General features: G+C 43.2%; 2 protein-coding genes across 2 annotated transcripts in view; one reads left to right on the top strand and one right to left on the bottom strand.

Annotated features, from left to right (window-relative positions):
* Window positions 1-2567: 2567 nt before the first annotated feature.
* Window positions 2568-9780, bottom strand: Tm2d2 (TM2 domain containing 2). Its single transcript, XM_070016126.1, has 4 exons — window positions 9463-9780; window positions 8659-8746; window positions 5671-5786; window positions 2568-3294 (listed from the first exon to the last, which is right to left on the bottom strand). The coding sequence occupies exons 1-4, from the start codon at window positions 9681-9683 to the stop codon at window positions 3081-3083; spliced, it is 639 nt and encodes a 212-aa protein (XP_069872227.1). The 5' UTR covers window positions 9684-9780; the 3' UTR covers window positions 2568-3080.
* A 262-nt stretch (window positions 9781-10042) lies between these two features.
* Adam9 (ADAM metallopeptidase domain 9) overlaps window positions 10043-13781 on the top strand; it is a 104586-nt gene continuing 100847 nt past the window's right edge. Inside the window, exon 1 of the mRNA XM_070016125.1 lies at window positions 10043-10247. Coding sequence (XP_069872226.1) covers window positions 10154-10247 — 94 coding nt within the window. The 5' untranslated portion in view covers window positions 10043-10153. The remainder of the gene's footprint in view (window positions 10248-13781) is intronic.

The raw sequence follows: 13781 nt of genomic DNA, 5'->3' as shown, positions 1-13781 counted from the left end.
TTTTAAATGACAGACCTCCTGGTTGAAAGTAATATTTTTAATTTCTATTTTCCAAACATCCTTGAAATGACCCAGGGCCCATTACATGCTAGGCAACGGTTGAACCATGAGTTACATAATCAGCCCCAAAATGAATTGTTGTTGTTTTTTTAATATGACATCCTTGATGCCCTTAAGTTCTGTACTAACTTTCTAAGGAAAGTCTAGTGCCTTACTGTGTGTGTGTGTGTGTGTGTGTGTGTGTGTGTGTGTGTGTGTGTGTGTGTGTGTGTGTGTGTGTGTGTGTGTGTGTGTGTGTGTGTGTGTGTGTGTGTGTGTGTGTGTGTGTGTGTGTGTGTGTGTGTGTGTGTGTGTGTGTGTGTGTGTGTGTGTGAATGTGTATCCTGAGGCTTGAACTGTCCCTGAGCTGTTTTGCTGAAGGTACTAGCATGAGACACAGCTCCTCTTCTGGCACTTTCCTGCACAGGCTGGCTTTGAATGGTAATCCTGAGCTCAGCCTTCAAAGTAGCTAGGAATATAAATGTAAGTCACTGGCATCTGGAGAACTTTAAAAACATAACAAAATAGAATTTTTTAAAATTTTGTTTTTGGTATTGGGTCTTGAACTCAGGGCTTCAAGCTCTTGTTCATGGCTGGTGCACTACTATTTGAGCTATACATACAGTTCATTTTTTTTGCTGGTTGGAGGTAGAGTCTCATGGACTTTTCGGCCCAGGCTGGCTTCAAAGTGTGATCCTCAGATCTCAGGCTTCTGAGCAGCTAGGATTACAGGTGTAAGTCAGTGAAGCCTGGCTTGTTTAAAATTTTAATACAATGGGGCTGGGAAGGTGGCTCAGTGGTAGAGCACTTGCCTTGCATGCCTGAGGCCCTGGGTTCGATTCCTCAGCACCACATAAGCAAAAACAAAAAAAGCCAGAAGTGGCGCTGTGGCTCAAGTGGTAGGGTGCTAGCCTTGAGCTGAAGAGCTGAGGGACAGCACCCAGGCCCAGAGTTTAGGCCCCACGACCAGACCCACCCCCCCCCCCCCAAAATAAAATTTTAATACAAAAATTGTTCCCTTTACTAATATAAAAACAGTGATTATATTAAGGATGATAAAGCAGAACCTTTTAGGAAAACTGATACAGAATGATAGAACATTTCCAGAGAGTCATTTTGTCTGTGATTCTTCATCTTTAAGTCAGTGGTTATCTAAGAGTATGCTTAGAGCCATTTTACCTTGTTTTAATAGGTAAATTACTCTGAAAAACAGGCTCTGGGATAGTCTTGCCCACAGTTCATTTTTTATTTCATGCTTAGCAGCTTTTCTGAAATTAGATCACAAAGGATAGAAACTCAATTTGGAAAACCAGTTATAATTCCAGGGGCTGGAGGCATGGCTCAAGTGGTACAGAGCCTTCCTATCAGGTACAAGGTCCTAAGCCCAAACCCTCATAGTACCAGAACAAACACTAGATAGTTTGTTTTATTCCAAGTGACTTGGGAATGCAGAAGATGAATTGTATCTGTTTTCAATGTCTGTGCCAATGTAACAACATTTACTATCATGCTTTATAGGGATAATGTGTTGTTTCTTGTTGCTTCCTAAAATCACATTCCAATTCTACGCTCTATTTGATATTCTTGAAGCAGGAGTATGCTTTTCTTTCTCAGAGCATGGGGTTCCTCATTGTTATCGCATTTAGTTAGGAAGAAGAATTTTATAATTACCTGTAAGAAATCTTTATCGGCCTAGAACTTGGGCTGGTTAAAAGTGTATGTGTGTGTATGTGTATTTGTCCTGGGGCTTGAACTCATGCCTGGGTGCTGTCCTTGAGCTTTTGTGCTCAAGGCTAGCACTCTACTACTTGAAGCACAGCTCCATTTCTGGCTTTTTGGTGGTTAACTGGAGATAAGGGGCTCATAGACTTTCCTAGCTGGGCTGGTTTTGAACAGCAATCCTCAGATCTCAGGCTCTTAGTGAAGTAAGGAGACTGGGTCTAGCTTCCCCTAGGTAATTAGCCCTTGATTTCCTGATTGTTTCCTTAGATGGTTTGTTTATCTATTAGGTTTAAGTGTCTTCATCTGTTTTGCTTTGTTCAGGTATAGAACTTTTGTTGGGTTTGATTCCACACACTCTGTGTGGTTTTGGCCTATATAAGCTTTGTGCTAGCTGCATTTGGGCTGCTAGTCTTTAATACAAGAGTCTAGCAACAGTCCTCTGGCTCTCCAATAAAGACTTATAATTAGGCCTCTGAAGTGGTGGCTTCCCGGGTTCTCATGACTGAGTTGCCTTACAACATCAGTAGCTAGTATTACAGGCAAGAGCCACCAGTGTCCGGCTAACTAAAGTTTTACATAGGACAACTTTACCAAAGAGGGGCAGCTCTACTCACATGTTTGATACTGTTGGCTTTGGAACATAAATGAAGAAATTACTGCATTGCGTATACTGTCTCTGGACTACAATAATGGTAGAAGATGAGTTTACTAGTAGGTTATATCCCATGTTTAGCTTTCAGCCAAAAATAAAGCACCAAAAAATTCAGTTTCATTCTGTCTACTGAAAATACTCATACAGCAAGCACTCCAGGTTGGCAAGATTTATTCTGAAATTGAAGTTCAAAAACGGTGTGTATTAAAATCCACAGCCATTTTTATGTCTGCTGAAGATTTTCACTGGTTCAGCTCCAGATCTGTTGTGCATGAAGACTCCAGGTGACAAAAGACACACGGATTAAAATACTCATTTCATTCCTCTCATTGGGTCTGCCTCCTATTGGGTCCATCTCCTCCACAGGACTAAAGATTTAGTGTTGTACAGACACAAAGAGCATGGAAACCCATCTGTAACTTACGAGTTAGCACTATATTTTATATTGTGTACATGAGGAAAGTATGCAGAGTCCCACAGCACTGTTTGCTCATCATTTCTAGTCTGCAAGGGAGGATCTGGGTTGAAAATCTGAAGTCCAAAGAATCTTTCTTCACATCCATTCCCTCCAAAGAGGGCTGCCAATCTTCAGGTCTGACTGACATCAGAGCTGAGAGTACTTCCTCAGTCCCACACTCGCTCCCCTGGGTCATAAGAGCAGCGATTCTCAGTAAATAGTGCACCAATTGCTGCCATCACTTGGCATCAGCCCTCCAGTGATGAGCAAAATAAGATCCACAAACCACCAGATCCCAAGTCCTCCAAGTGTCAGCAGTTTGCCGACTGCTGTGCCAGTGTGTCCCAAACAGAAGCGATCCACGCCGAAACATCCCAGGAAGAAGGAGTAGAGTAAAGTGGTAATAAAGTAGTGGCCGGTATACCTGAACAAACAAGGAGGAATAGGAAGATGTTTTGCCAAATAAATGAAGCACTTGAAGATTAATGAATTTAACATTATGGCCTCTTATCCTCTGTTTCATATTCTTTTTGATAGGGTTTGTCAGGTGGGGCTGCCAGGGGAGAGAACAAAGAGACTCACAAAAACCCATGTATGAACTACTCTGAAGGGATTCAGGGGAGGGAAACCAGAATGGTTCTAAGATAGGAGCAAGGGAAAGGTTTAGATCATTCCCTTTATTGGAATCTCTGCAGAACTGTCAAATCAAGGCAGGGTGGGGCGAACAGTTTAGGATTTGGTAATTTGAATAATTTCAGCAAGTTCTAGGCGGTAGAGGAGGTCCTAGTGGCCTGGCCCTGGGATGATTAAGGCTCAGGAATAGAATACAGACTAATTAAAGGAAGCATGGCTCTAGATTGGTTAATGTATCTGTCAAGGACTGTCTCTTGGCTAAGCCTTTGTTATCTGACCAGTCTTGGGAATTAGAAATTCAGTCTTCCCAAGTAGGTTTTGTTTTGTTTTGTTTTGATGCAGGTTCTGGGGTTGGAACTCAAGGCCTATGTGCTATCCCTGAGCTTTTGTGCTCTACCACTTGAGCCACAGCTTGACTTAGGGCTTTTTGCTGGTTAATTGGACATAAGAATCTTTTCCCTTTTTTTTTTTTTTTTTGCCAGTCATAGGGCCAGAACTCTGGGCCTGGGTGCTGTCCCTGAGCTCTTCAGCTCAAGGCTAGCGCTCTACCACTTGAGCCACAGTGCCCCTTCCGGCGTTTTCTGCTTATGTGGTGCTGAGGAATAGAACCCAGAGCCTCATGCATGCAAGGCAAGCACTCTACCACTGAGCCACCTTCCCAGCCCTGACATAAAAATCTTATAGACATTCCTGCTTGGGCTAGCTTCAAACTACAGTCCTCAGATCTTAGCCTTAGTAGCTAGAATTACAGAGTTGAGTCATGGGTACCTGGCTGGATTTTTAAAAAATATGTCAAGCATCATAATATAAAAAATAATAAAAAACTGTTTTTCTGTAATATACTCTTATCTTCCCTACCAATCTCTAGTTGGTCTTGAGTCTCAAACGAGTACTTGCTAAGATATGAAGGATTTCAAAGAATAAACATTGGCTTCTGCAGAGTTGGACTGGACAAACACATCTGCCAACTAGAAGTCATGGGAGGGGGCACTGGGCTCCCATCCCTTCCTACTTAAGCAGGCTCTTCTGCTGAGGCTCACCTGGCTTCCTCTTCTGCATTAGTATCATCTTTCCTTAATGTGCACCTGATCTCCATGCACCCTGCCTGCCTTGCAACTTTTTAAAAGTCAGGATTTCCTGATTTCAGGCGAAAACATTTAACCTAGTGGCTCATCTCACTTCTAAACACAGATGTAGATGTGTTCAGCTGATGTGCCTTCCAGTTGATTTCCCAGAAGGAAGGGATCCTAACCCTTCAACTTCAAATCAACTGGTATTCACAGTGAGGAGTCTGCAGTTTTCACAGGAAAATCTTTATTCTTGGACTATTAAGACAAGTTGCACCAGATTTATGCCTATCTGGAGTCCTGGGGTTAGTTTCTGGTACAACTCTTTTCAGAATGAGGGGATAGACAGTGAGAGACATTCTGTTAGTTGGGGTAGGGGAAGACATTAAGGACCGTGGTCTCAAATTCATGTCCTTCATTGTAAACACTGCCTCTTATCAATGGGTATGCACAGGAGCAGTCACATTCACCTTCTTATGCTTTTGTTTTTCTGGTCTTGGGTCTTGAACTCTGGGCCTGGTCATTGTTCCTAAGATCCTTTTGCTCAAAGCTAGCGCTCTACCACTTGAGCTACAGCACCACGTCTGGCTTTTTTTGTGATGAACTGGAGATAGAATCTCATGGACTTTCCTACCTGGGCTGCTTTCAAACTGAAATCCTCAGATCCCAGCCTCCTGAATAGCTAGGATTACAGGTGTGAGCAATAGGGGCCTAGCTTGCTGCTGCAGCTCTTCCTCCTCTCCATCCTTTTCCTCATCCCCCTTCCCTTCCCCTTCCTCCTTTTTTTTGAGACAAGTTCTTGCTATATAACCCAGGCTGGCTTCAAACTTGCAATCTTTCTGAATGCTGGGATTACAGGTTTGCAGACACCAGTTTATCACATTCCCACATTCCTCTTTTATATTTAAAAAGAAAAAAAAAACAAAAAATGACAAGAAATAGATTTATCTTGGTTCAAGTATCAGCTATCCCTTCCAAAGTGGCACTAACTTTGGGCTAGGAGTGTAGCTCATTGTGAGAACACATGCTTAGTATGTTTGAAATTCTAGGTTTCATTCAACACTATTGTCACCACCACCAGCTAGAAAGGTAACACTTACTTTATACAGGGCTTATTTTCCCGGAGGAAGGTCCTAGGACTGGCACACTCAATTCCATCTAGGGCCCGGCACTGGACAGAGGTGTGTTCCACATCACTGTAGGCCTGACCACCGAACTGTGGGATAATCACCAAAACCAAAACAAACTCACCAAAGCACACAACACGGAAGTATATCTTTCCTCAGTATTCTAATAATTCTAAGGAATAACTGGGGTGAAGCTATGCTCAAAAGCATGGGATTGCCATGTACTGGTGGCTCTTACCTATGGGAGGCTGATCTGAGGATCCCAATTCAAAGTCAGCCTGGCCAGGAACGTCCATGAGACTTTTATCTCTAATTAACCATCAATAAGCTGGAAGTGCAGCTGTGGCAGGTACAGCACCAATCTTGAGTGAAAAAGCTAAGGGACAGTTCCCAGGCCTCTTCCCCCAACCATAAAAAGAATGGGATTCAGTGACATATTTCAAATGATTTTAGATCAGTCCATTCAAAATGTACATGTTTTTAAATAATTTTTTTCTCCGTGATTGGCTTCTTCAATGCATATCAAAAATAACCATACTTTAGTTTAATGTCATTTAGAAGAGTTGGTCACAATGCTGTAATTTTCTTAGAGAAAAAAGAACATAAAGAGGCATTTGAGAAAGGGTATGTAGAAAGCCAATGTGTATTTGAGGTCTGTTTTATATCTGTTAATGTGAATGAATATTCTAGAAAAATAGTTCAGAATGTCATTTGAATTAGGACTTTATTTAGGTCATAAATGGATGATCCTTAGATACCTATAGTCTATCCCTAGTATGTGTTTTTAAATTCCAGGAAAATAATTCAGACCTCAGACTCTCATCCTTTGCTGAACACAGAAACTACAGCTATACAATTCTTTTTCTTTCTTTCTTCCTTTTTTTTTTTTTTTTTTGGTGCTAGTGGGGCTTAAACTCAGGACTTGCTCAGTTTTCTCTATCACTTGAATTAAGCCTCCAGCCTTGCTATATTAATTAACTAATTAATTAATTTTTAAATAGTTGTACAAAGGTTTCAATTCTATGTCAGATTATGAGTACAATGCATCATTATCAATGTTACTCCTTCCATTCTTCTCCCCATCCCATCCCTACCCTCAAGTTATTTAGTTCATTTTTATACAATATACTTCATTAATGTACATTGAATATCATGAATATAGTTGCTCACCCTTCCTCCTTCATGTGTCTCCTCTTCCTGACAACCTCCCTCTCCCCTAACCAAACATGTTTTTGGGCTGGGAAGTTGGCTTAGTGGTAGAGCGCTTGCCTTGCATGCCTGAGGCCCTGGGTTTGATTCCTCAGCACCACATAAGCAAAAAGAAAAAAGCCAGAAGTGGCGCTGTGGTTCAAGTGGTAGAGTGCTAGCCTTGAGCTGAAGAGCTGAGGGACAGTGCTCAGGCCCAGAGAGTTCAGGCCCCACGACCAGACCCCTCCCCCCGCAAAAAAAAAAACAAAAAAAATCCCAAAACAAAACATGTTTTCTATTTTTTACTTTTTGGCTAGTAATTCTGAAGATGGAGTCTCACAAACGTTTTGTTTTTTTTGCTGCTGGTCCTAGGGCTTGAGTTTTTTCTTTTGCTCAAGGCTAGCACCCTACCACTTGAACCACAGCTCTTATTTCTGGCTTTTTGTTGGTTAATTGGAGATAAGAGTCTCATGGACTTTCCTGCCCAGGATGGCCTTGAATCATAACCCTCAGATGTTAGCCTTCTGAGTTAGCTAGATTATAAGCCTGAGCCACTGATACCCAGCAGACTTTTGTTTTTTGGGCTTGTTATAAAGCTCGATCCTCTGGATCTCAGACTTCTGAGTAGCTTAGCATGAGCCACTAGTGCCCAGCTCTTACATGTCGTACTGGCACTTTGTGTCTTATTACTATTTTTGGGCCCTCCAAGGGGAGTACTGGCAAATAATGATGTAACTTTCTCATACTTCCTGGGAACTGTTCTATTTTAGGACTTACTTACAAGGGCGAGTTTGAGGACCTCGCAGGGAAAACTGAAGTTTTTTCATTAACTCAGCAAAAGTAACATGTCTCTATAATGCTAATCAAGCTTTTATAAGTAATTACTAATAACATTTCAATGTGTTTAAAGTATTTCTTTATATATGATTTCATTCAGGTAGGATCTCTGTTTTTTGTCCCAGTTGGCCTTTGATAGTCCTTCTACTTAGTAGCTAAGATCAGGGAGGCATGTCACCATGACTACTTTATTGCTTGAGATGGGAGGTCTTGTTAACTTTTTGCATGGGCTGCCCTTGAACCATGGTCCTCTCAATCCATCCCTATTGAGTTCAGGTGACTACAAGCATAAGACACTGTGCTGGGCTAAGAGTTATTTTTTTTCTTGCTACTGTCAAGTTTATTTCTGTTTCTGATTTAGTACCAAAAATGTTTCCTCATAATTCTCTTGACATCTACAAATTTTGTACTATCACTTAGTGATGGAAGATAAAATAAAATTTGTGTTTCTAAAGGCTTAGAGGAAAGTATACACTCAGCTTTAAGAAAAATTAATAGATCTGAATGATTTTCCCATTCCCATTAACAAGTGAAAAATAAAAGGTCCTCAACATAAGAATCTTTGTCCCAAATGTGTGTGAAACTTCATTCATCATCAGATTGGAAGCACATAGCTTTTCTTTTGTTCTTTCAGGAAAGGGCATGGTTCAAAGAATAGGTAACAATTTAACTTCAAATCTGTTCATTTCAATAGGCCAAAGGAACCAAAGATGGATTGATGTTCAAATCTGGATGGTTTTGGGATAGAAATTGCTCCTTCTTGTGGAGATCAAATGTGTTGTACAGCCACTGTCCTTGATCATGCTGGAGATTTCTGTAACAGTTATTTGGATGGATTTCTACTAAAATGTACATTCTCATTTTTTTTTTTTTGAAACAACACCCAGCCAGTACTACTTCTCTATTGAAAAGTTTGCTTGTGCAACAAACACTTACCTTGAGACAACCATAACCAAGTTCCTGGGATGCGGTTGTATTTCCAACATGGTCCACTGGTTCATCACATTTTATAAATTCGTCTGGTCTGTAAATCACAGTAAGATTGTGATCACCACCATCCTTGTACATAATCAAACCAGGCAAGGGACATTTCGTCGCTAAGTTTTCTGGGTGTGTATTCCACCCTGCGGGCCCCATTCCAAACCAAGGGTGGTGGTAAAGCACAAGGAGTCACCCTAATGACCCTTTTGTTGGAGGTGTTTTAGTTCTGTTTCTATGTAATCTACTAAATGGCTTCTTCTCCTTCTGCTAGGCAAACAATACAAGCTTATGGGGAGACATTTAAGTCAAATGCTACTCAGTTCTTTTTGTATTTCTCAAATGCCTTTTGTCATTTGATCAAAAAGAAGTGTTAAAAAAAAAAAGGCCTGGTCTGTAACAGTGAGGATACTGATTTTTTTTTTTAAAGTGCCTGGGGACACAGAGAAGTCATTTCTCCATTTGTTTCTTGGTACTGGTGGATTATCATTTAGCAAAAGGATGCAGAAGAAATAAAGGCTCAACCTAGAATGCTTCTTTTTCCAGAGACGGTGTCATTCCTTCGGGATCCCAAAGATCTAACACTCACACACGAGGTTATCCCTGGATAAGGGGGTCCTGTCATGAGCACCCAATCCGGTGTTCAGGTGGCAATGGTCTATGAAAAGGGAGGAGCCTCACCCCTCCCCCTCCTTTCCACATCAGCCACACAGCCCTGGTCCAGTCTCCCCCTCGGCCCGCCTCGACGACTGGTTAGCTTACAGGTAGGAGCAGAGGATGACTGGAGAGTGGGGGTCGCCATATTCCCAGCTGGGCGCCCCAGCGGGACCCTCCTGGTGGGCAGCGGATGTGAGCTCCAGCTCGGCAGTGGCATTGTAGGAGTGGCTCCGGGAGACACAATGCAGCAGCAGCAGATTCCCCAGCAACAAAGCCGCCTGGCCACAAAGAAGCAAATAACTCACCGGGCAGCCACCCAGCACCATACTCCCGGAGAAACCCAGGCGGGCACGGCGACCCAAGCCCAGCCAAGCCCAGCCAGGTCAGGCCTTTCCGCGTAGCCTAGCGCCCTGTGAGACGCTCCGCCCACCGTTCTAACCAATCAAAAGGCTCCTTGCTCCGAGCTTTCCTCTTTCCCCCGCCTCCTCACCCCCCCCCCCCAGTAAGCGTGCTCAAGAGCTGGGAGACTGGGCGCAAGGAGGTGGGCGGGGCCTCGCTATGCGGGTTTCAGTGGTGGGTTCAGAAATCCCATTCTCCTCCCGCCATGGGCTGGAATTTTCCCCCGAAGTCAGCAAAGAGGAGGCACGGTTGGAAGCTAAGGCCCGGTTGCGTCAGTGCCGTGCGCATGCTCGGTCCAGCTCTGGGGCCCCGGGGGGGCGGGGAAAGGTGCAAAATGATCGAAGAGGCGGAGGCTGAGGCGACGGATCGCTAAGTGGAACGTGCGGGCTGTTTCGAGATGGGGTCGGGCGCGGGCTCGACCCCTGGGAGCCTCCTTTTCTGGTTGCTGTTGTGTGGCCCGGCGGGCGCGGTGCTCGCTGGGGAGCGCCTGGGTGCGTGTCCGCTTTTACGGTTCTTTGGGATGGCTGGTTCCCAGAGTCGGGACGCTCGGAGGTGCCTGCGAGTTGGAGGGATCCGGGGCTGGCACCCCGCTGGACCCCGGCTGGACCCCGGCAGTCGCGAGGCACACCGCGGCGGACCCGACGCGCGGGGGTCTGGTGCCCCGCGTCGTCTGTTTCGGCTCCCTCCGCGCCTTTGGCGCCGCATCCGGAGGGAAGCGGGGTGGGGGGCCAGACTCCCCGCGCTGCTGGGGGTGCGTTCCCGGAGCCTGCCCCGAGCTGCGAGCCCGCGATCGGGCCAGTTCCTGCGGGCGGAGGGGCGACACTGGGCCGGGAGGTGGAACTTTTGCCTGGGGTTATCGGGATTTGGGATTTGTGGCGGTGGCGGGGGGTAGAGTCAGTACGTTTAGTCGCTGGGCTAACGCTGGTCGTGGAGTAAGGACCGCGGGCTGGTTTCTCACGGGCCGTGTTGGTTGTAGTAGGAATACTTTTCGTTTTGAAATGCAGAGCTACATTTCTATAGCTGCCATAGCGTCGCCACCGTTCTTTGATCTGTGTTCACACTCAGCGCGAGTTGTCCTGGTCGCCGGGCAGCTAATCCCTACTGTTTCACTCAGGATTATCCCTAGGAATTACATGATTGATGGGAAATCAGTCGTTTTCTTTCTGGATTGTGAACCATCCTATGGATGTGTCTGATAGTTATTATTTATATTGGTGTTGCCCAGGCATAATGGCAGCAAATCAACACCATTCTCGGGTGTTTTTTTCCCCCCTCCTTCTTCTGGAAATGTTATTTATTGTGAATTTTCTATTGACTTTTTCAGTGTATGGCTGCGTTGTATGTCAGGGATGGGGTGTCGATTTGAGGGTGGTTCAAAGGTGAGGATAGAAGATTTCAGTACTGAACTGCTGACCTGCACGAAATTATTTCCCTTTATTTCTTACCTTAGACTTCTAAAACTTAAATCAGTTTGACCCTGTGTCGAAAGTTTGGAGTTTAAAATATTTAAAATTTGAATCCCTCTCTTTGTAAAAATGTTTTCTGGTCAAGACTTTTTCTGTGGTGGTGTTCTATCTACCAATACTTAATGTAGATTGTATACAGTGTATGAATTTTAGTAATGCATGAGTCTGAGGGTTTGTAAATAAACATCAGACTGAACTTTTAGTTCATGAGTATTTTGTTATAGAACTGCAAAGAGAGAAATGGAATGTCTTTATGATGGTGGCTTCTATGGCAAGTCCTGCACCTAAAGGTGGCAGCGTTTAGGGAGCTCCTGTAAACCTAACCTTCAGTGTTGTGAAAGGGTGAATGATATGTGCTAAGTGTATCTCAGGGATGTTGGGCAGGTTTTATAGAGAAAGTGATATTTGAACTGAGCTAAATGGGGTGAAATTTACAACTAAAAGGTTAGGATGTGCATTGTAAGCAAAAAGAAAAAAAAAGGTTTTGCAAGATTGTATGTATGGGGGAAGTGAAAGAACTGACTTGTTAAAAATGATGAGAATGCCAGTAGGCTTTGGGTGTGGAAGGCAAAGTCAAAACTAAGGTAGGTTAGTACCAGGTGGGGAGAGCCTGCTGTGTCAAGGTAAGGGGGTCAGATTTCACCCTGTAAGAACTTCTTTGGTCAGTGAAAGATTTTAAGTAGGAGGGTGGTAATCAGATTTTCAGTGAGACAATGGACTGGACCAGGAGGACAGACTCTGGGAGGGAGAGATTAGAATTCAGGGTTGGGAGGGAGGGGCTGGAGACTGAAACCAGTTAGGAGGTGCTGGCAATCAGTGCAGTGGTGTGTTGTCTGTGGGGAATGCTCTTCCAGAATCAGCTAAGCTTTTGCAATACAGGATGTTTAAAACATGTACCGAGACTTCTTCCAATAATGAAAGAGGAATTGGAGGACTCAGAAAGGCCACACATTAATGTTACATTGGGAATTCAGTAGATTTTGGTGGGATTTTTTTTCTCCCAGAAAATTGCCAATTTTAATCCTCATATACACAGATTCATTGCTGTTGGAGAAGCAGATTGGTAATGGGCTTCTTTGTTTTATGTAATTTTAATTTTTAATTATAAAAATGTTGTACAGAGAGCTTATAGTTACATAAGTCATGAGTACATTTCTTTCTTCTTCTTCTTTTTTTTTTTTTTTGGTTGGTCATGAACTCTGGGCCTGGGTGCTGTCCCTGAGCTCTTCAGTTCAAGGCAAGTGCTCTACCACTTTAGCCACAGGGCCACTTCAGGTTTTCTGGTGGTTTATTGCAAATAAGAGTCTCACAGACTTTCCTACCCTGGCTGGCTTTGAACCTCGATCCTCATATCTCAGCCTCCTGAGTAGCTAGGATTACAGGCGTGAGACACCGGCTCCTGGCATGAGTACATTTCTTTTTGGACAGTGTCACCCCTTCCCTCACTTTGTCCCAGTTTTTCCTTCCCATCCCCACTTACAAGTTGTATAGTTCATTTTCAACATAGTTTCTAGTGAGTACCACTGCTGCATTTATTCATCCTTTGTCCCTCCCAAAGATAAAGACCAGGCAAGATAAAAAGAAAAGAAAGCAAAACCACAAAGCAAAAATTTCTTGTTTCCATTTCCTAGAGTTCATTTTGATAAATGTTATTTTATATGATCAGAGGCACATTGCATCTTTGTGTTCCTTTCCTAAAAGTATCCTCCTTTGGTCTCATTGTGTGTGAATACCTACAGTTCTGGATAGTTGATCATGTCTGGGTATATTTTAAATTGAGCTTCTGCATAAAAGAAAAAATAAGCTGTTTGCTTCTTAGCTTGGCTTACCTCACTTAACATGATCTGTTTTAGGTCCATCAATTTCCCTGAAGATGACATAATATTCTTTCTAATGGCTGTGTAAAATTCCATGTGGTGTAGGTACCACATTTTTTGGATCTACTCTATTGTAGGGCATCTGGGCTGTTTCCATAACTTGGCAATTGTGAATAGTGCAGCAAACATGGATGTGCAAGTGTTTTTATGGTATCCTAGCTTGTGATTTTCTGGGTAGATGCCCAGGAGTGGAAGATCTGTGTTTGGTTTTTTGAGGAACCACCAGACTGCTGTCCAGAGTGGTTGTAATAGTTTATATTCCTACCAACAGTGCAATGGGGTTCCTTTCCCCCCACATTTCCACCAATATTTGTTGTATAAATTAACGATGTTGGCCAATCTAACTAGAGTGAGATAGAATCTCAGAGTTCTTTGGATTTGTATTTCCTTTATGGCCAATTGTTGAGCATTTCCTCCTATGGTTTTTTTTTTTTTTTTTTTTTGCCATTCTTACTTCTGAGAAATCTCTCCCTTAGTTCTGTTTTTTTGACACCCATTTGTAATACTGTGTTATGATGAAATGCTTATGCTCTAGTTTCTGAACAGTTGATTTAAACAGCTAATAAAACAACAAATGGGCCAACAAAGGTAACTTTAGAATAAATAGGATGTACCAGATTTAGAAAATATTCTTTTAGAAACTTTGGCATTCTAGAGCTTGAAAGAGAATTCACAGTGAATA

Source organism: Dipodomys merriami, unplaced genomic scaffold, assembly GCF_024711535.1.
Source record: "Dipodomys merriami isolate MVZ:Mamm:240054 unplaced genomic scaffold, mDipMer1.0.p SCAF_12, whole genome shotgun sequence".
Taxonomy (NCBI): Eukaryota; Metazoa; Chordata; class Mammalia; order Rodentia; family Heteromyidae; genus Dipodomys; species Dipodomys merriami.
The sequence above is the reverse complement of the archived record's forward strand: the minus strand, read 5'-3'. Positions and strand labels throughout refer to the sequence as shown.

Bases quoted from the DNA above. Each gene is read 5' to 3' on its own strand.
- Tm2d2 (XM_070016126.1), bottom strand. From the start codon at position 9,683: ATGGTGCTGGGTGGCTGCCCGGTGAGTTATTTGCTTCTTTGTGGCCAG. The intron at 8,747-9,462 runs GTAAGCTAACCA...TGTGATTTACAG, and splicing joins GTCATCCTCTGCTCCTACCT to ACCAGACGAATTTATAAAAT. The intron at 5,787-8,658 runs GTAAGTGTTTGT...ATTATCCCACAG, and splicing joins TTGGTTATGGTTGTCTCAAG to TTCGGTGGTCAGGCCTACAG.